The 23039-nt window shown below is 41.6% G+C and overlaps 1 protein-coding gene across 2 annotated transcripts in view; it reads right to left on the bottom strand.

The window, feature by feature from the left end:
* MCUB (mitochondrial calcium uniporter dominant negative subunit beta) overlaps nt 1–14349 on the bottom strand; it is a 42348-nt gene extending 27999 nt beyond the window's left edge. The window contains exon 1 of one of the 2 annotated variants that reach the window (XM_063156475.1): nt 14305–14349. In XM_063156475.1, coding sequence (XP_063012545.1) covers nt 14305–14346 — 42 coding nt within the window. In that variant the 5' untranslated portion in view covers nt 14347–14349. Of the gene's footprint in view, nt 1–13520; nt 13620–14304 lie in introns of those variants that run through there. The other variant, XM_063156474.1, reaches the window with a different exon arrangement.
* Nucleotides 14350–23039: the final 8690 nt, after the last annotated feature.

The raw sequence follows: 23039 nt of genomic DNA, 5'->3' as shown, positions 1-23039 counted from the left end.
ATCCACAAATAGACATGGAATAGGTTTCCCAGAGAAGTTATGGATGCCCCATCCCTGGAAGTGTTCAAGGCCAGGCTGTATGGGGCTCTGAGCAACCTGGTCAAGTGGAAAGTGTCACTGTCCATGTCACAGGAGTCAGAACCAGATGATCCTTGAGGTCCCTTCCAACCCAAACCTTTATATGAATCTATGATGATAATATGCTATTCTAAGTATTTTAAGCTTAGAATTTTCAAAGTAAACAAATAATGTCTCCTGCTTGTCAAAGTGGCCACAAAAAAGATTTGTAGTATGATTATAGCAGCAAAGCCTCTCAGGATAGCAATAGTTCATATGTACAAAACAGGTAAATAATTACACTGATTGTTTTTCCTTCAAACTAAGATTAACACCAGTTCCTTGGCTTTTTCCTAATCTAGGACTTAGAGTATTTGTTACATATTTCAAAAGGTATAAATTTCACATTTTTTTATCTATAATAAATCATGCTAGTACAATTTATTGACTTCTGTTACATAGGAGAGGCTGAACACTAAAATGGAAAGTATTTTTAATTTTTGAATGAGACCAGAAACACTTTGACAGAAAATACCTGAAAAAATACCAAAGCAATAATCAAACTTCCTTTGTTGTAAAATCCATTTGATGCTGAAACCCATTCCCTTCTGCAAAAACCCCATTCACATTCAGCCAAGTCAATCTTTAACTTAGGTCACTACTGCTGACCAAGTTAAAAAAATCAAATTAAAAAAGTCCGATCCCAAAGAGTAAAATATATCCACTGGCAAGTCACTGACACACACACACTCCAAATCTATTTATGTAAACCCTTCTGTCATTGGTTGTTTACAGGATAAGAATCTCAGTTTTTATAAAAGAATGTATTATCCTTTGATTGTGAAAGAGCTTGGAAAAAACCCCACTATTCAAATTGACCTCAAAGGATCAAATCTCAGTGGACGGCAAGTACAAAGAACCACAGTATTTTATTTAGCAGATAAGTGCCTAAAGTTTCTGAGAAGTTATGACATTTAAGAAAAATACGCACACACAAAAAATTCAAGGAGCTGTTTGCCATCGAGTGACTGAAGTGGATATGGACAACATCCATCGGTAGAAATACAGAGAGGAGAAAGGTTTCTGTACCCTATAACCTGCTTTGGTTAAGAAATTTTTTTTGTTTCTGTTACCTTGGGAATTTGTCACTTGGACAAAAAGCTGCATCCTGAGGCAAGAGCCTCAAACAAGCTCTGGCTCACTGCTCTCTTTCCCAGCCGGTGAATAGGTGCACACTACATGCCCCCCACACAACACAGGAGGGTTTCTGGTCCAGGTGCACCATCACACTGAGAGGCTGTACACTGCTTCCAGGTTCACAGTGAGCCTCCCCATATGGACAGCTTTTTCTGGATATTGCAGCCCACTCAGAACAAGACACAGTGAAAAGCATAATCGTGCCCACAGAGCCCAATCTGCATATCCAAGACCATCTGCAATACAAAAGCAGAATACCCAGGACTATTCCATCTCACCATCCTTCTCAGAAAATGGAGAAAATGGCATTGGCCAGGCTCTCTGACTGTCTTGTTACTTTGTTGTCAGGAAGAAAGACATTGGGAGCTGACCTGAGTTCCCCACAGCAACACAGTAAAAGGATCCTCATAAATCTTTCTCACATTAAAAAACTTCTTGAGAAGAATGCAGTCTGCAGAAGGTACAGCAACAAATTGAGTCCTAAAGGCCTTTGTTATGAGCATTTTCCCACAGTAAAAAATATTGTCTAGGTGGCTTATTAAAAGTTTAAAATTAGAAAAAATACCTGATCAACAAAAAGTAAGGAATAGGGACTCATAACCACCTTGGCAACATGTCATCTTGGAAGAAAGTACAAGGGAAAATCAAAGTCTCTTTGATACCACAGAATTTCAGTGGGATATAGTTTCTCAGTGTTCCAGTTCCAAGAAAGATGATTTGATATGGATAAGTAAACATTATAAAAAAACTCTTTCCTCACTTGAGACTGATAAGTATCTGTCGGTTGTTTCCTCCTTATGTTTATTTTCTTTTACTCTCTGAATGAGTGAAACTCAGTTTAAACCCTATTGCCATGTTTACCTTTTGCTGCTGCAGGCTCTGAGGCAACACGCAAACACTTCTGAAATTTAAACAAAGGCATTAAGTAACACTATCAAAAATATACTGAACAAGAAGGGATATTCTGAATGGTTAGTTCTGCACTGATCAGGGGTTATAAATACCACAGAGTGCATGTTACTGTAGACAGAGCATGCTACAACCAACCAGCAAAAACCTAGGTGAACTGCTCAGTAAATATTAGTAGTCTGGGCTAAACATAAGAGTCCATTAATTCCGTGCTTTTACCACTGCCTTGCAGTAAGTGTTCTTCCACATTTCTCTCTCTCTGAGTATGTGCTGTTGGGCTTCAAACATATTTCCCTCAAGTCACACACACACGGGATTTTTCTGCTTCCATCAGTGGAGGGCAGACAGGGAGAGGAGTATGAAAGCAGGGAACAAAACCAAAGTTCCTCCAACTGCAGCTTCCCCCTGAAGGGGATCCCTTGAGAACACCAAAAGCCACACCATGACCCCAACACAGGCTGAGCAAGCAGCACTGCAGGGGTGACCCTCACCCCTGAGCAAGGCTTTGAGCTGCCCTGGAATAAAAGAGCAGTGGTGTGCCTGGAGCAGGAGCTGGAGGCACACCAAGGGCCAGCTGCAGTGCGCTGGCCTGTTTCTGTGGGCAGCAATGCTGAGTGTGATAAACTGGCATAGGGATTTTTTAAATTTTAAATGACACACACTCTAACTTCTACAACAGCAAGGGAGGGCCTATGACACCAGCAGCCAACTAATTTAAACAGAATGTGTGACCTGCCAGCCCAGTTTTGACTCTGGCTGCAGATAAAAGAAAAGAACAGCAGATAAGGTGGGTCCCCTGTCACCTCCAGGCCTAGGATAGCTGCTGGCTCCCAGAACTTTGCACTGCTTGTGCATATGGAGTATTTCAAATTTGTGCCACGGAAATACATTATTATTATTGTCTTGCACACTTGCAGGTAAGATTAACTTGTGCCACAGCTGCATGCACTGGCCTATGAACCAGCACATTGCTTCTGGTTCCTTCTAGTGGGTCTTGCAGGTCTGACTGCTGCCACAGGGTGCTGTGTGATTTAAAGAGTTCAAGTCCTTGAGCTGTGGAATTACTCACCCAAAATCTAGAATGAGAGGCACCACAAGGGTCAAAAGCAGTATCTAGGGGCTTGAATTCTAAATGTCATATGACATTCAAAGTTTTTAGCAGTATATCAATGCTCTACATGGGCTTTTTTTTTTTAACCTGTTAATAGCTGTTGATAGCTTCTACCTTATTATGTACCTTTATGCAGTTACTTCTTTTATTAGTTACGAGTATGCCTAAGTCCGACAAAATCTTTTTTATCATATGTCAAGAAAAGAATTAACTACTGATACTTAATGCCAAGTGAGACAAGAAGAGCTGTAATTGTTAGCAGTAGAGAGCCCAGTTACAAGGCCTTACTTCCCAACAACCCAAAGCTGTATTTGTATTAGAATGCCAGTGAGATCACAGTTTTCATCTGCTGCCTCAGTGGGATCCCCAAAAACAGTTGTATCTCTGTTCATGAGAAAAGTTGACATGGCTATTCCAGAAGGAGAAGTAACCAGGAACTCACAAGGAAACAAGCTACAGATTGTGCAGCATTATGAAATGCTGAAGAATGGCACCACTGTGAGGGTTTGCCCAGATTAGAGTTGGATCAGGGTCTGATCTATAGCAAAATAGATGCACTTTACACTTCCACTGCCATTCAAAACAGCTTGGGGTCAGTACTCCAAGGAACATGCATGGTTTAATACATATAAAACTCAGGTTTAGAGCCTGGTTATTTGACATCTCTTTAAATTACTCCAGCTCAGTTGTATTTCTAGTGTGCTTAAAGCCACAGGGCACTGCAAGACCAAGCCTGAAACATCAGCCTTCCAACTGCAATCTTCTAAGTATGCCTGATTTTATTTTACCAGAAAGGCTACAAACACTGAGTACACACCTTCAGCTTCTGACAGAAGCACACAGATGTAAGTATAAATTATATTTTCATATCCTTTAGCCTATCAAACTCTATGGCATCAGATAAATAATGTTACTGAAAATCACTATAATAAAAAATACTGAAGAATGATCTCACACCCAGGAGATTAAGATGGAAAAAATGACAGACAATTCAGTACAGAAAATTTCAGTCCCTGCACATTAAATCTGGACTAGCCTCAGCTCTGCAAAAATAAGAGTGTTACCTGCCTCACAAAAAATTCCTTTTGACTGAAATCCACTGCAGCTACCTGAGAAAGTGTAGCAGTCAGAACTGACTGCAAAAGATGCTGCTGTGGTACTAATGCCTGGGAACATATTCTGGCAGGAATCTTGCCTCAAAATTTTTATTATAATTTTCTTTAAGTGAATTTCAACTCATCCTACAGCAGGTCATTATCGAGGGCAAAATCCCCAGGAACCTCCCCATTTTCAACCCTCCCTGCCTCTGTGTGGGGCACCCTTAGCAAGGCTTAAGCTTTGCAATATTACAGTAAGCACATGATGGCTTTAAAACACTTTTCAAAACCAACTTTTGCCAAACTGCCAGAAGGTGTGCCACAAATATTTGCAACCTGACGCCTTAGTAGTTCAGGACCCATGTGAAAGCAGTTTTTGGGAAAGCACTAGTAGGAACCCAGGATATTGCCAGCAGCACCTAAGATTAAAAGAGAATGCATGAACTAGAAGCCAAGTCCCATCTAACAGTCCCATCTAACATGATTCTACCCTACACTGTATTTGGTTACTGAGCACAAAAGCTCCTCACAAAAGAGCTCCAAGGACTTGATTCAGTTTTCCTGTTTCAACACAGCTGTGGCCATCCAGCAGACAAATGAAAATGGGAAGGCAGGAAAAGACATACCCTCTGGCTGCAGAAAAAAGTGATTGTTCAAGATCACTATTTGCTGTGTCTGAATTCCCTCCCTTCCCAAATTTAGGAGACTTCCTGCCTTTAGTTAAAAATACTAGCATGTGTATTGCTCTGGAAAAGTATTTACAGAGCTGCGGGAAGTCCTGATCTCAGGATGAACTTTAAAAACTGAGTCTGTCTTTTAAGAAACTGGCAGCTTCCTGTAGTTTTATCTGGAATTTTCAAATTCGGAAAAGCTGAAGTGAGAGGAGGAGAGGGGCCAGTAAATTGAAATGTATCCACTGAGAAGCAAAGATAAGCTCCCCACTTTGCCATTTCATAAATATCCCTTCTACCTAAAGCACATCGGCTATGCAGATCAGACACACAGCTCTTAAAATGCAACTGTGAAAAGCAGCTGCCTTTAAGTTCCAACTGTTTTATCTATGTTTAAAATGTCAAGCATTTACCTGAGCCACTGATAAAGCTCCTTGACTTCCAACATTTAGCTGGCTCAGTATCACCAGCCTTAGGTCCAGCATTCAGGTCAGCAAGACCACTAACTTCAACTTCTCACACAGCATTTCTTTATTACAGATATATAGCTTCTATTTGGTTTATATTTTTGTTTGTAAAGAATTCTTTAAGCTTATTTCCTTGTCTAGGGAAGGGCAGAGACAGTATCTGTAGGAAACAAAGCTGAACTACATTGTGGTTATGCATTGGGTTTGCCACCTTCTCAAAACACTTTTAGACAGTCCAGCCCATCTTACTGCAATTAACTTGTTAAAACCACATACCTCAGGCTAGCCAAAACCTGTGCCCCACTCCCAGATGAATCATCACCTCCACCCAGCTCAGCCGGGAGACTATCCTGCTGCTACAGCCTCCCTCCATCCCTGTCAGTGCATCCTCCACAGGGGCCACAGCTACAAACCCACCCTGTGCCAGGTCTGCCCCTGGATCAGGAACCCTGTGGTGGCCATGACCTCCTGGAGGGACTCCAGCCTCCAGGGGCTGCCTGAGGAGCAGCTGAGGCCACAAAGGCCCCTAGAAGAGTGAATGCTGCTGTGCCTCAGGGGCCTGGCACCTTTATGCTTCTATTTAGAGCAAACACATAAAGGTGTTTTACAGAAGCATTCCTACCACACATAGCACAATGGAAGGTGCTCACAGCTGTGCAGTCACAAACAGCCAGTACAGAGTATAAATAACAGTCTGCATGAGAAGGTGCAGAGAGGGCCAGGTGAGGCCCTAGAAGAAAGAAAGCTCAAACAAACCCATAGGAATGTTGTTCTGTGAACATTTCAAGCAGAACCAGTGACCACGTTGCACAAATAACCCTCATCTTGGAGCAGAACACTGGAACAGGTTGCCCACAGAGGCTGTGGATTCTCCCTCACTGGAAACATTCAAGAACCATCTGGATGCAATTCTGTGCCATGTGCTCAAGATGTCCCTTCTTGAGCAAGGAGGCTGGACCAGATGACCCCCTGTGGTACCTTCCAACCTTTAACATTCTGTGAGCTTTTCCTCACCACAGCACTCTGGCCAAAGTGATATCCTCGTGATATATGGAGTTTGATTTGCCAGGAAGAAAAGCAATGTAATTTTTCTTCCACTCTGGCAAACATACAATACATTTAAGGATGCTTCTGTGATCTCTAAATCAATTTGTAGTCGCTTTAGTTTTAGGTAACAATGGAAGATGCTGGGAAGCTGAAATTGCTGCCTACTTTGCAGATAAACAAAATAGTCTTAAAAGGAGACAGTTTATTTCTCTCCATCTGACAGGAATGTGAGGACTGAAGTAATTTTGATCAAAAATGATGAGACAGTAAATGTGAAAACAACTGCTTCAAAACTGTTTTCAAAGTTGTTCAAAATCTGAAGGAAAAAATAAATTATATATTGCCTTGTGTATAATGTACTCGATTTTTCTGTCTCTTTGAAGATGCACTGCCTGTGCTCACGATGATAAATTCAACTCTTCTAAAGGTATAAACGTCACATTTATAGAGTAAACATCTTTCTTCCATTTCTATTTGAAGAAGTACTGAGTATTTCCTGATCACTAAGGGGAGGTTGTGCTTGCCAGTCCTCATCACACAGGCACAAAGTCTTTTGTTTATCCATGCCCTGACTGCTGACAGCTGACAGTGGCCTGCCTACACCCCAGCCTCACTTGAACAAAGGAGAATTAGTTCATGGACAAGAGCCACCATCCTTAGTAGGCAGGCAGCCCAACAGTGTTCACTTTAACCTCTCTTCTTCAGCTGCTGTGCTACAGTCATTCTGACATGAGGGATTTATTTCCCTAGCAATGGACCTGATCTTCAGAGGATAGATCCATGCTTTCCCAACACCTGGATGGCAGGAATTTCTAGGGACTCAGGCATGAGCTGAGAATGGAACATGTCACAACAAATAACCTGCAGGCCTGAAAATTGTCCCCCTCCCAGCCTCCCTGTGCAAGTTCACAGAACAAACAGTTAACTTCAATTCATTGCTGGGCTGCTCAGATCTGCTCTGAGATACAGAAACAACCAAGTGAGTAGTCACATGAATGGCAGAAGTGACCTTATAAAAAGCCACCTCTTTGCTATGCAAACCTAATGACCAGGTTATTATTCAGTGTCTTGACAGCAAGACAGAGAATGAGACAGAAACACAGAGAACCTGCCTCTCCCTTTCATCTTTCTGGAAAAGAGCAAAAGAGATAAGAAACCAACCCAGAGCAAGAGCTGCTGATACATGCCCTTTACAGACACTTAGTTAACACCATATCATAAAAAGGCACAGAAGTGACCATGAGGCACTTCTAGGCTCAGAAGAGTTTACTTCCTTCTCAGATGTAGGGACTTCCCCACCATGAGCCACCCAATGAGAAATTCATTTTGATGCTGTTTCCTAAGAACGTCTTCAGGATGAAGACGATCCTAAAGAAAGCAAGCCCAACTCAAGCACAGCTACTCCATTCATTTTCCTTCAGATCATTCTGCCTCAGTGGGAAGGGGGAATTGAAAATTTTGCTGTTTAACTAGATGTTGAGAACAGGTGTGCTGTTTGCTTCCTCTCTGATGCCAAAAGTCTCACAGTGTAAGGAGGACTTCCAGAGGGGAAAGCCTCAGTACAAAATAAAGCAAAAACCAAACCACAAACATCTCTATTTCCCTTTCTCTCTTCTCCTACCCCTTCAGAAATTAGGATATTATAAACTCTAGGACAAGGTCTACATTTTTGCCCTATAAGCTCTCAAACACCAAAATGTAAAAAGAAAAAAAGAATTAGAAGAGACTCGTATTCTTAAAATACGGTTTGTCAACAGCCTGAAGTGCTCAGCACTTCAGTGATTTGTGGTAAATCTTCAGAGCATCTCAGACACTTGCAAAGCAATTTTCTCAGACATCCTCTAGAGGTTTAGTATTATTTTTTTTGCAGGTATAAAGATTGTGAGTGAAGTCTTTCAGCACACTTGCTAAGAGTGCTAAAAGGAACAGCGCCAGACTTAGCTTCATCTCAACAAAAAACTTATAATTACAGCACTGATTGTGTGATCACAGCATACACTGCAAATGAAATTACAGCATCATTTTCTGTCATCTGTTTTACTAATCATGGAGCACCCAATACAGGTGGGTCACCCTATGACTATTTCTATCCCCATTCTAAATTAAATATTTTTTTAAAGTCACTATCAACAGGAAGTAATATAAATTTTCATTTTCCTTTACAACAAACCTGTTGAATATATTTGAAGTAATGTACTTCCCAAACTTTGGGAAGCACAGTCTGTACTCTACACTCCTATGTCATGTATGAGAAAGCTCTTCAAGAAATCTGTTTAAAAATTACACAGATTTCGCTATGGACAATAACGTTAGACCAGCATTTCAGTTTTCTTTACATTTCCTGCAGCATCACACAGCCTTGACTTAGCACACAAAAGCTCCTTAGGCTTGTGATGCTGAAGAGAATGACCACATTCTTTCCAGCCTTCCCAGAGCTGGTTTTCATTTCCTTTCCTTAGGAACTGCCATATTCACACAATCACCAAAGACACACATCTGCTGACATTCAGAGTAGGCAAAAAAAAGCAACACTATGAAAGAAAAGCTGATTTGATCTACACATTTCAATTAGCTGCTTTTATGTCAATTCCCCCACTGGGAAACAACACCAAGAATTTGAAGTCTCACTGTTGATGAGTGTTTCAAACCCTGAGTGCGGCTGTTTTCTAGAAATTTCCCAAACCTCTAAGGGAATGAGTGTCTTGCAGGTAATTGTATGTGCACACACAAGAGTATCTCACAGCCCACTGTGTAACTACAGCATCTGCACTGGAGAGAGAAGGCACAGCAAAACAGTTCATGGGAGTATCTGCAGAAGTATAGAGATTAATTTCTGTGCTACATATCACATCCCTCCCCGAAAGTGTATTTATCAGGGAAAATAGAGCCATCTCCCAGCTGCCAGATGAGAAGAGACAACAGCAAATGACTAGCAGCCATTCCCAATGCCACCCTGCTATTCTGGCACAGACACAACAGCAAAGTCAAAAAAATGAACTTGCTGAGATGGGAAAATTTTTTGCAGCAGAAGCACCAGAGATCTTCTAAATAGGTTTTTCTAAGACATTCAGAAATTAGTATTTGAAAGACTTCCATAAACAGTGCTTCCATAAACAAACAATTCAGCAGTTTGTATGTTTTTGTTGATATATGCCAGTATGAGCAGGAGGTTTCTGTTTAGGAAAGAAGATTTGGATCAACAAGCTAACTTTTGTTGTGCCAGGCTTTCAAAGCGGAGGAAAGACAAGGGAAAACACGCCCAGCAGCCATAAATTACTCCCAGTTCTTGGCTCCAATTAGATATCAATTTCCAAAGGACTTGAGTGGGCTGAAAATAAAAAGTAGGGACTCAAACCACATTTATGTGAAATATTTGGCTGCATAAGATATTCAACGACAATCTGCTTCTCTGTAGTTGCCTGGGATGTCCTGGCGTTGCTGTCTGTCAGAATATCTTAGAAATCCCAGCAATGGGTCATATGCAAAAGAGAAAGAGGCAAAATTAAAAACCTCCATGGGAACATCCTGTGGCTATTAAGGACCCATTCAGATCCTTGCTTATAAGATTGTATAAAACAGACAAACTGGATAGGTGTAATGCTAGGAGAATTATGGTGATTTGAGACTAAGAATTACTATAAAAACTAACAGGAAGGACAGGAAAAAAGTTTAAGCTAGTCTGAGGAACTGGGTAGTCAAAAATTTACCAGCTGAAAGCACTGAAAAAAACATTTTTTGACAGATATGGATGACGTTGGGAACTGACCAAAAAAAAAAAAGCCCGAAAACAAAACCCTCACTACTCTGCTTTCTGCAGATAAACCCAATGACTCTCCTACTGGCTGCAGTTTGCAGCTAGGAAGAAAATTCCCCTCAGCAACAAGCATATGCAATATCCCAATCAAGGAAGAAAATAAATCCATGATGTTTTTCACAGAAACCTTTGCAATTTGCTCTTGCCAGCTTACACACGATCTTTCCCATTGCCAATATATTCCAGAGGCACAGTTTTAAGAGAATTTTGTGCATAGAAATGGAATGCATTCTGAATTAATGATGCTAAATAAAGGTACATTTTGAAAACAATTCAAATTTTGCCATTTTACTTCCCTCACTAATACTTGCTCAAAGCAAGCGCTGCCTTTTGCAGAGGAAATGTCACGATTCCAGCACCTTCACACAGGATACAAACAGTTTGAGCAAGACACAGGGCTGTGTGACTGCAAAGAAACCTGATTTTAAGCTAAGAAAAACCCTGTAACCCAGACTTCTTCATTTTCCATGGTTGCCACCCATCCTGAGCAATGCAGGCATGCTGGTAGAGATCTCCATAGCACAGACTAAACTAGAAATTTCACTTACGTGAATGGCCATAAAAAGAAACACAATTTTAGACCAGAAGGATTCAGCACTATGGAGAAATTAACCAGGACCATCTGAAAAAAAAAATAAATTAAATCCAGTCCCTTCAATGTTTCCTGGCTTAAAATATTTATGAATTAAATAAAACCAAGAAACAAAAACCAGAAAAACCACAAAAAACCACCCCAAACAAACAACAAAACCCCCAGCAATTAAAAACCTTGATTCTGTGTTAACAAATGCATTCTCCACTGAGATATGGCAAGGGGAGATGTTCCTCACAGAGAACAGTATAAGCAGGGCATTTCTTTCAGCGTGAGCTGCAGGAGTTAAACATGCAAGTCAAGAGGAAGCAAAAGAGTTGACAACCTTTAGGTTTTACCACGTGCAAAATAACTGCAGAATTACAAATCTGGGACTCCAGCAAAATGAACTGCAGCCTTTGGGGAACGAAATTATGTGTAATAAGAATGCCTGGCCAAAGAATACAATATAATATGCTTCAATTACTTTGAAAAACTGCCTATGCTGCTAAGCCCTTTTCTCTTTTGCACATAGCCTGCTGTCCAGATTTCTCCCACATTCTTGTCAAAGCACCAATCCCAGGACATTCCAGGCAGCTAGAGTCTGTCTAACAACTAATCACTTTAAATACAGAAAGACCCACCTAAAAAAACCTTCAATTTTACAAAATGCAGAATTTGTACAAGCATCCCTCCGAAAGGCAAAGCAGCTAATGACAGCTTTAGGAAGAGCTGTAGTTCTTGTTTAAAAGTGGAGCTGAGAAGCTACTGATTAATGACACATCTCCTTAGGACAGAAATCCCTGCTGTACTCCTGCAAACCTGAAAAAAATTACATTGAATTAGCAATAATGGTGCATTTATCCCACAGCTGTGTATTTATTAGCCAAAACCACAGCACACAAACACACTGTGCATTCACACATCTGCCCATCAACACCTGAGTACTTGCAGTATGTGATGACCAAGTGCACATCCTACAACCTGGGGTAGCCACTGAAATACCACCTCCAGCTTTACGAGTGGAAACTCCAGTCAAGGCCCCAAAAGGCACAAAGGCAGACTGATTCCCATCACCAAACACAGCATCAAACAAGCTGCAGAGACCATAAAAAGTATTGTATATTAATTTGTTCCAAAAATCTCCACTCATTAAATAAACCAAATCTTTGTATTAAACACTTTTCCCAATTAGATTTTTCCTCACCATTACCACATCTCTCTGCTTCACCTATTTGATGCAGGAATTTAATTCCCAATGCATGTCACCGTCGTTCCATCCCACAAAGTAACAGACACGATCATTTTTTGCTCTTTCTTATTATGACAGTGGTGCCAAAGTAAGAGCTTTGCCTCCTCCACCTCCTCCTTCTCCTCTCATTTTTGGTGTCTCCTCTTAGAGCTTTATCAGCTTTCAGTCTAGATTTAGAGCCTTAGAAAAGCACGAAGCTTGTCTGCAAAGCAGTACCCTGGAGAAGTCAGAGGTGGCAAACTGAATAGGTGGTGTCAGTGTGAGCTGAATGACAATGCAAACGCTCTCAGCGAGTAAAAGGTGTTTGCAGCACCCCCTGCTAAGACCTCAGAAGATAAAAGAGGCTAAATCAATATTTATCTTAAATTCCCTACTTAGATGTCCTCATATACAGCCATGAGAAGGCAAAGAAGAGCTATCCGCATTAAGGGATGAGAGGCAAATTAATGCAATGGAATTTTTTAATAGGCTTTTCGAATAGTTTGAGAAAAAAAAATACTGGGGAAAAGTAGAAAGTTCATTTCGCGCAACTCTACTCCACCCTGCCGCAGGTTTCGAGACACGGGCTATGGAAGCTGCTCAGTAAGAAGCGCCAGATCCCCCTGGACTTCCTTCTGTCACCGCACACACCCCAGCAACTTCCCTTGCCGTGGGAGGGCCCCGGACACAGGGACGGGCTCTGTCCTGCTCCACCACAGCAGTATCTCCAGGCATACACACGGCGTATCTATTGTTCAGAACCTCAAAAAAAGGACTGAACTGCCTCCTCTCCCAGCAATTAGGAGTCGCTCGGGACTCTTAATATCACACTATCCTACACGCCAGCAGATCTTTAAATCCATCGTGCGTCTGTTTGCCTGTATTGTTCCTAATCACGGAACCTCTGGGACTTCCGAAAGCCCGGAGAAACTCAAGGCAGGAGGACTTCAGCACTTCACGTACAAGGCAGAAGCAGCAGCACCGCGACAGCCCGCAAGAGAAACTTTTTGAGCACTGGCGTTTTACTCCTCACTGTTTACAGAGCAGCCCGTGAGTCACCCGGGGCAGAGCCCCCGGCTCCTGCCGCCCGTGAGTCACCGCGCCCCGCCGGGCACGGCCCGGGGCGAGCGAGGGGAGCGCCGGAGTCCCGCAGCCCGTGGGGAGCGACGAAGCCCCGCGGCCCGTGGGGCCCCAGCCCGGCCGGGGGAACACCTGCCCCAAGCTCGGTCCCCCTGCGCCCCCGCCGCACCCCGGGGCAGAGGCGGGCGAGGCGCCAGCAGCCGTGAGGGGTAATTCCGCCTCTTCCTGCCGCCGTCCCGCGGGGATCCTCGCCCGCTCCCCGTCTTACCTGAGGCACCGAGGGCGGCGGGCAGCCATCCCGCCAGCCCAGCAGCCCCGGGAGCTGCCGCCTGCCGCTGCGCAGCGCCCTGCCCAGCCCCGCCAGCATGGTCCCGCACCTCCGCCCCCTCCGGCCTGCGCCTCGGGCCGGGCAGCGCCGTGCCGCGCTGGGCGTGGGCGAGACCGAGCGCAGGGAGGGAGGGCGGCTCCGCCGGCGGCTGGGGCGCTGTGTGCGCCTTCCCCCGGCCCCTTCCCGCCCGCCGCCGGAGGGGCCGGGCCGTGCCGGGCTGTGCCGCTCCCTCCGTCCCGCGGCTCGGGCGGTCCCCGGCGGCGGCGATGCGCTGCTGCCCTCGCCCCGCCGTGCCCAGAGCACCGGCCTTGGCTTACAGGTGCTGCTGGCACCCCTCCTCCGCGTCGTTCTTCTTCTTATAACTGAAACAGGTTTTCCATTAAAAAATACTGAAATGGGCATTAATGCCTGTCTTACCAGAACATATGGCTCTTCTGTCGCCGAGTATTGCCTTTTTTTTTTTTTTTTTGGAGGAACGGGACTATCGCTGCTCCTCCTGGGTTTCAGTGAAATAAACACATTCAGGTGCCAGAGAAATGAACAGCAAAGCAACGGAACACGCTCGGAGTTTTGTTTACAGCAGTAGAGCAATTAGCAAGGCTCAATGTTTTCCTGTTCAGTCATTTGTTGGCTCTCACCTCCATGCTCACAAACACAGCTTTTCATGTACAGTACAAACCTCTGAAGCACATAAGACCCTCGGCACTGCATCAGGGAAACGTACCGGGAAGCTTTGTTGTGTTCCTCTGCTTTCTCCACCCTTCATGGTGTTCCTCCAAAGCAATGCTGCACAAAACAAAACCTTCCCTGAGGATGAGGAAAGGATCTTAGAAAATGGGCTGCTGTAGAGCTGAAAGTGCCACTGTCGCAGAAAAAGTCTGCAACTGCACACTTGATGGCTCAAGAGGACTAAATAAGTCCCCACTTGCGTTCATCTTCTGAGCTCTGGAACGGAAACTTCCAGCAGCTCAGACCTGAGGTCACGCAGACATTCACTCACATTTCATGGCCACTGTGATCTGTTAAAATGAATGTGATCCCAGGAAACAGTGGAAGAGCAGCTGTGCTGTTAGCAGGCAGTGACTCCCAAAGGCATCAATTTGTGGTACAATCACTATTGGTATTTACTGTAGCAAAAATTCTCTGAATTTTTTTAGTAATTTCCCTTTACAAAACTAAGAGTTAATTTCTCAACCTTATGTACCTTATTGCATAATTTATATTAGGATCCATAAAGTTCCCAAAGGTGAAATAAGGATTAAATGGTTAGCTATATTAATTTAGGATGTAATATTTATGGTTTTATCAAGCAAAGGTAATTAGGCCATGGCAACTGGTTTTCTTCCTTTTTTTTATTTTTTAATACTTCTACCACATAATGATGGGTTTATCAAAGTTATCTTCTTTGGAGAGGAAAAGCATTGTCAGTACTAGAAAACATAATTTAATTTTGGTCATTGTTCAATGCTGTATTTATTTTTTGTACTTTGGTTTCAAGTGTTGATAAGGAGCAAAGACGCACTGATGCTCACAGGAGCTTGTGGATGTTAACTTATGGAGTGGACTGGGAACCAAGGCTTATGTTTTTGTATACAGGCAGGAGAATTAAGAGAACATTAGTCACTGCCAAGTTTAAAAAGGTGACTTTGATGCTTTGAAAAACCTATCCTAAATTTACCTTTCACACCTGTACAAGTGTTTCATGAGGCAACTCCTGCTTTTCTGGCTAAGCAACATGTTTTGTGTCTTACAGTTTCCACTGCAAATACTCCCTGTTCACTGTAACTTAGTTGGGTTTTTTAAAATGATATCTCAAAATGCATTTTCTTGTAGTTCAGGTCTAAATTAATGTGATATATAACCAACACTTGACAAAGAAAACTCTACATAAAATTATCATTGTATTTATCTGTTCATAGCCGCTGAATACCATACAAATAAAAATTGCTGTGAAATATCACTGTGGTCACAGACACCATTAAAATGCCTATACAATGGAGTGAAAGGCAATGTTTCTTGAGTGTAACTGCTAAAACAGGGCCTCAACCTGTGTGAGTTTTAAGTGTCTCAAAGTGTGTTCAAGTGGGATAACTTTTTAGAACGACTTGCTAGTTCCCAAATTTTTGCCTGTTCCCCTCTCCCTCCGATGCTTACAGTAGTTGGTGACAAGAAGTTAAATTATATTAACCTGCAACTATCTTTGAAGGAGTTTTCTTGTTCTGTGAGGTGCAGATTCATCTCTTCCCTTCTGGTATCTATGTGCTCTGCCAAGTAGAAACAGCACTTCAAGGGAAGTGACTTTAGGCATGCACAGCATCAGGGTTTTCTTCATATCATGCAGACATAACTGACCTCAGATCCAATAAGAAAATTACCAGGAAAGCAAGCAGATTATTACAGACTTAAGACTTATGTTTCAAGTTATATTCTCAGGGATATTTTTAAAAGACAAAGCTATTAACTAAAATAAAGCCAGAGGGAGTTCTAGGGAAGCCTGAAGCTAAGGGGAATAAGAGGGATTGCTGGTGCTTCCAAGTGGAGAGGGGTCTGTCTTATAAGTTTCATAAATTTCAAAATAAACTTTAAGATACGACAGAAGGACACAGATAACCTTCTGAATTAAAAAAAAAAAAAAAAAAAAAAAAAGTTTTTCCTGTGCCAAATAGCAAGCCAAGAAGAGAGTCCTAACATGCCTCACCAACTGGATGGCCAGAAACACGTGGCTCCAAGAGCAGAGATCCCCACCCTCACCACAGGGAGGAATGTGACTGAAGGTGATGTGCATTATATTTCAGATATGTACAGAAAGGAAAGGCACACAGACTAATTACAGGGTGATCACCTTCATTAGCCAGCTATAGAAGTCCAATGACAAATTGGATCAGGACCCCAATTATAGGATGGTGTTCCCACCACTCACTGAAACAAATATGATCAGAAGTAACTTCAGCCATGATTACAGGGAAGCCAGAGCCCTTTTCCTTATCCACTGACTTGTTTTGTTCATCACAGTTCTTTAAATGCTTCCATTTTTTGTTCATGGGTACTTTTCCAGAGCTGGTGGGTAAGGGAGAGATAGCAGACAAAAATCTGATGACAAGACTTAAAAGTCCCCCAACGAAATCAAACTCACAGCAGAAAGTTTGAAGCTCTCCCTCTAAGGCTGTTCTGTTCTATTCTATTCTATTCTATTCTATTCTATTCTATTCTATTCTATTCTATTCTATTCTATTCTATTCTATTCTATTCTATTCCATTCCATTCCATTCCATTCCATTCCATTCCATTCCATTCCATTCCATTCTCCTTCAGTGAGCAGGATTCAGCATACTCCGAGGACAAAATTTTCCAATGCCTCTTACTTGAAGACCAACAGCTACAGGTTTTTCTTTTCAACTCTTGCACACTACAGCTCAAAACAGAGAATGAAATTACATAGAATAAAATTCTGAGATATCTCCCAAAAAACATGTCTATACTCAGATTTATCCTGCATAAAGTTGCTGCAAAATCTTTCCTCTTCAGCAGCAAATATGAGGTAAGATCTCAAGCCTTGCTTGAAGAACTCCAGGTAAGGTCTTTACAAGTAATTAGTAAACAGCCTGAATTTTCCCAAAAGTCTCAAGACTGAAACCTAGACTCCTATATTTTCATGAAGAGGGGAGCACTTCTGGACATGGTATCAGCAATGTGCCATTCAGTGTAAAGACAAGACTTTTTCACCAGGGGAAAATTATGTTCTCTCCCATGGCACAGAGCAAAAAATCTCTCTTCAATGTATAAAAGAAGAGCTCATTGCAAAACATTACCTCTGCCAGTACTAATATACTAGTCCTCCTGCTCTAATAGAGTGAGATGAGACCTATCACCACCCGGCATAGAACACAAACAAAAGGTCTGTATTTTTTATAGAGGAGGGGATCATGCCAGTAAGATTTCCTAAATAAACTGCTGGGAGGCATGATATCACATGGGAAAATACCCGGGCTCCAGTTACAGAGAGAAATTCTTACTCAAGGCAGAAGTGCTTAGAGGTGAAGGTTCATAAAATACACTTTTATTACAGAGTTGCCAGGCTGTCTAAATAGTACTGGAGTCAGTACAGCAGAGACCTGAGTCACAATTAAAGGGAGATGGCATCATTTGCAATCATTGCTTTTTCCTCCCTCTTCTGAGTATTTTTACTTTGTGTCCCCTTTTATTTAGACTTTCTGATATGCTTCCTCTGGCCTGTAAATATATCTTTGAAGTGGTTGCATGGCTGTGGATGGAGGGAGCTGGTGGGATAGTGGGGAGACAGGGCAGAACGTCCCCTCTGGCTGCCACTGCACAGGGAAATCAGCCTAATCTTCCTCAGGAGCCACAGCTCCAGGAAGAAACACACAACAAACATGCCAGAAAGATATGGGTGGAGATCTCCCATTTCGAGTTTCAGCTCTGGAGCCATTCCAGGCCCAGCTTGTGCTCAAGGCATCTGTCATCAGACAGCAGCAGCACGATGGAAAATTCAGCTGTTTCCTTTTCCCTGGCTAAACCACAAAGCAGAGCTTTGGCTGCTTCCAGGCCCAGCTCCTTCTGCACCACTCTGCCAGAGACAGAGCTCAAGTCTTTAGCCTGGCACCTGCAGCATCAAAGAGATCACAGAAAGTGTTTTTCCCCACTCAGGCAGCCTTAATGACCTACATTACACCTGAAAGACTGATGGCTTAAAACGTCAGAACAAGCAAATTTAATGTCATCAGTGCTGGATAGGAAACAACAGCTGTTCAGAGCAGAGCACGACCCTTGTGGTGAGGGCTCCTCAATGAAACCTCTGCCTAAGCATTCCGTGCTAGTAACTGGGAGTGGTAATGGCTATGCACAGGTCGACACACATCACTCAAATACACAGAACATGGAAGCATGGGGAAAGAGGGGAACTGGAAGAAACACTTCACAGTCCAAACTTGCAAATAGCAGTAACAAATGACTTCTCAAAGTAAACATTAATTATACCAGTGAAAGTAATGCACAGCCACAGCAGCATGTTCTTTTTGTTAGTTTGCATTAAGTCTTTTCACACTAGTAATTGCAAATGACCACCAGAGCTGAGCACAAACTCCCTGAGTCACAACCATCCTCAGTCTAAAAATTCTGACATCCTGTTTTATGCAAATACTCAGGGATCTGAGTATCCACTCCAAGCCCCATCCCTTCCCAGGACATTGAACTCCATCTGTCTGTTCTGCAGAGCATATTTGTGCAATTGTTTCAAGGGTTTTTGCAGTAATATTCTTGTTTGGGTAACAGTCCTCCCTCCCTTCAACGTGGTATAATGTTGTCTACCCTGTTACTGTTTTAGGCTGAGGAAGAAAGGCTGCCAGAAGCATAGCAATGTGTTTGAGAGAAGGCTGACTCCTAAGATATTTTACATTTGATTCACGTAAAATTCACAAGCTGAAGCTGAAGGACATTCCTAGAAGTTCCAACTCCTGCTTCAAGAGGTCTTGCAGTCACGCCTGGACCTTTTCTACAACATGCAGTTTCTGCACATACCTACGAGATTTCAGTAACTTACAGGGTTTCTTTTAAGGAAAGTGCTAAATTTTGAAGGAGCTGAAAAAGTCTTTCTCCAGTTTAGTAAACTGCCATTGAGGAGGGCTGAGAACTCACAGGTTTCTGTTTTGGGGGATTTCTTATTTGGGGTTGTTTTGGGGGAGCAGGGGGGTTTGGTGGTTTTGGGTTTTTTTGGGGGTTATTTTTGTGGGGGTTTTTTGTTTTGTTTTTTTTTTTTTTTTTGTTTGTTTTTTTTTTTTTTTTTTTTTTTTTGGTTTGGTTTTTTGTTGTTGCTTGGTTGGGGTTTTTTGTTTTGGTTTTTTTTTGTTTTAAATTTCTCCATTAAGCTAACACAGAACTTATTTTTTATTACAAAAGCACACTTGCTTATTTAAAGACATGGGTATTACTGGTTAACCAAGTTTGTGGTAACAAAAATTCAGGATGAAAAAGAGTAGAAAAGGGAAAAGGCTGGTGATACCCACCTTCATGTAAATCAGCTCATGCAACATTGTTTTTGATAGCTTGCATAGTAACCAGGCACTTATGTCAAGTATAATCCTAAGAGGTGGTGTGGAAAGACAAATTAACTTGCCATCAGAAATTTAAACATACTGAGAAACTGAAAGCCACAGAAGGCAAATTAAGTAGAAGACTGAAAAGGGTATTAAAGAAAGAAAAGTATAAAGCAGCTTGCTACCTCTTGTTGTCCCCAGTTCAGGAAGCTACAGAACATTTGGAATCTTTCAGAAAGAAGGAAAAAATATAATTTTCTCCACAGGTAATTATATTGCAGAATCACCCATTAGAAGAAATTACTCAGTCTAAGGTCAAGAATACTCAGTTACTCTCATAAGCAAAAATGCTGACAGGGTTTTACCTATGCAGCTGATCAGGTAGAGAGATGCATCTCAGCGTAGGACAACTTACACACGAGGGATTTCTCATGTTTCACGCCGACCATCGGATACCATCCCTGCTAAAGGAGACAGGATGCTGGGGCAGGTGGATGGGCAGCGCTGCTTGATGCTCCAGCTGCAGCCTGACAGGGCAGGAGCAGCTCCAGAGCCCTCAGGCTGCTTTTCCCAGGGCTGTGTCCCTCCTGCAGAACCGATCCCGCCGCACTGCTGGAGACACCGGAGTCCACCTTGCATGGGCAGCTTCCACTCTTCTTCCAGGAACTTAAAAAGTTTCAAAACATGTTTGGAAGGCTGAAAGATTTGATGCTTGCTCTCCAAGAATAAATTACACTTTCATGTACATGGTTTAGTAATTTGAAATAATAGCTTTGATGAGGGAAAAGGGAAAACTTGCAAACTCAAATGGCTTTTTATTTTGAATGAACATGTAAGGCACTGTGAAATACAGCCAGATTGTAAGAAATGCCTAAACATCATCATCTGGATAGGGAAGCACCAATCTTTCAGAAGCTCTGCATGTGCTCAGTAAGCTGGATGAGGACATGTACCAGTGATTCCAGTTTTACTTCTGGCCTCTCCTAAGCTCTACTTCAGATAATGAAGACATCATATTCTGTTGCTGAAAAGAGCAGAATGAATTCCTTAGCTACAGACGACTTCCACATATTTTATTACTTTTTTTTTCCTTTCTCTTCAGCATTAGGTCATCAGGTGATTTTTAGTAGTTTTTTGTATTCATACAAGCTGAGACTTGAAGCCTGCAGAACTTTTTGAAACCATTGTATCTACAGAAGTTATTAACAGAAGAAAGTATTTTCCTAAATAGTATTTTCTCCACCCAAATGAAGATCTAACATGAAAAAATTTGTTAATTTTTAAAACATATTTTCAAACAATATGAGAATAATATTTCCAATGGTTAGCAGATTACCAAGATGGCTAATTATCACCAACTGTTTCTCATACTTGAGGATTCTTATGCCAATAAACACTTAACTCAATAATCCCACAAAGCCTCAGTGTCTTGCAAGTGGAAACTTTCTACTCACATCGAAAAAGAAGTATTATACTTGTTAACCAAACAGTACTTCCTTCCAACACTCTTGACCTTTGTGAAATTGACACTTTTCTTTTAATGGTAGCATGATTAAGAGTGTAATTTGAGACCTGTATTTGATGATGCCTCTAGGGCAGGGTTCTCTTAACATCTGAAAAAGATAAAATAAAAGCCTCAAACGTAGATTTAATAAAAACCAGAAAATCACAAAGGTAAACAGATGCAAGAAAATGAAATTTTAATCCTTTCTCCATTTAAGAAATATTTAATAGGTTGTGAAATACTTCCAGGAGTTCTGCCACTTCCCCTATTTATCTTCTATAGAAGTGTGCACAGACTGAAATCCTGTGCATGACTGGTACTGCTAATTAGGCAGCTCCTTTTGCTAAGGTCTGCCAAAGGAAAGTAAGAAGAAATTCTGTGTAATATTTACTTTTTCCTAGTTATCAAAACTGCAGAGGAAAAATATCAAAGGCCCTGCAAGTGGATTGAAGCATAAAATGAAGGAAGACCTATTATGTAGTTATTTGAATTGTCATTGTTGTTGCAATAATCTTTTACATTATGGTAATCATGTGAGAATTCTCTTGATATACTCCAAAAAGTAGAAATGCCTTTGGATTTTTCCATGGAGAGGAATCATCAGTATCTCGTGAGGAAAAATAAAACGTTCTCAAAAGAGACTTCAATCCCAGTTTTTTGCAAAAGCTGTAACTGCACTTTTCCAGATCCCTGAATTTGAATATGATGTAACATCAGTTTAAGTAAAGACATGGAAGACTGCTAGAAATTGTTTTCTTTTTTTTTTAATTTTAGAGGCTGAGAGGTAAAGAAATTGCATCAATAAATCATTACAGTTTGCCCATTTCCTTTAAAATTCCCAACACAAATCTACCAAAGACCCTGGTATGCTAAAAATCAGAAGTATCTGTGATTCTAATTATATTCTACCTCCTTTATGAAAATCTGAGATGCAACAGGGCATGTAAAACCCTCTCACACTTTTTTAGAACTGAATCAACTACCAGAAAATACTATATAAAAATTTAACATGTATTAAAGTATAAAAAACTGCTTTTAAACAAAACATCATTTAAGTAATGTTTACATAGTAACAGATACATATTTGGGGTATTGCATCAGTTCACTGCCAGCTAAGCCTCAGACCTCCCCATTCCCCACACTGGCTACCGAATTTCTGCAGGGTTACATCCTGCCTGCAGAGACAAATACAGTCCAAAACTTCCAACTGCAGAAATCAGTGACTGAGGTTTTATTAGTTCCTCATTTATCCACTTGTGTCCCATACCTTGAAACTTCATAATAAAATTCTTAAAACCTACCTGGTGTGAAAAAACTTGACTCCACATTTAACATTACTGAAGAGCTCTTGGCTCTCAGGATTACAAAGAACTGATTCTGGCTTTTTACAAACCAGCCATGACAAAACTATTATTTCAGTATTGACACAATTTACAGAAAGCCAAGGCAAAACAAAATTACCTGCCCCAGTTATCTTTTCTTCACTGCCATGAGAAGAGCTACACCAAGATTAATAAATAGGTTTATTTCTAATAAGCTTAAGAACAAAAGTAAAGAATTGAGTTCAATAACACTTCTTAGGAGCTGCATCACATGTCCTACCATTTTAAGAGCTTCATGGGCTCTAATTTCTCCCACAAGAACTTCCATACTGCTTCCTAGGTAAGACATATAAGATGTTACATTGTAGAGCAAAGACATGAAAGGGATCCCCACTGTCAGTACTTAAAATATTGAACATTGGAACTGATCTTACTTAGCTGGGGCTGGGAAACATCTTCCCTGGGAAATCTTAAATTTCTACTGAAACAGACATGCTTTATATTATGCAGTGTGGAAGACACTTAGGGAAAAGTTCAATTCCTAGAATGGCTAGAGAGCTACTTTGGGCAGTTAAGCATTTTA

This window comes from Melospiza melodia, chromosome 5 (genome assembly GCF_035770615.1).
Source record: "Melospiza melodia melodia isolate bMelMel2 chromosome 5, bMelMel2.pri, whole genome shotgun sequence".
NCBI lineage: Eukaryota > Metazoa > Chordata > Aves > Passeriformes > Passerellidae > Melospiza > Melospiza melodia.
This window is presented reverse-complemented; position numbering and strand designations above follow the sequence as displayed.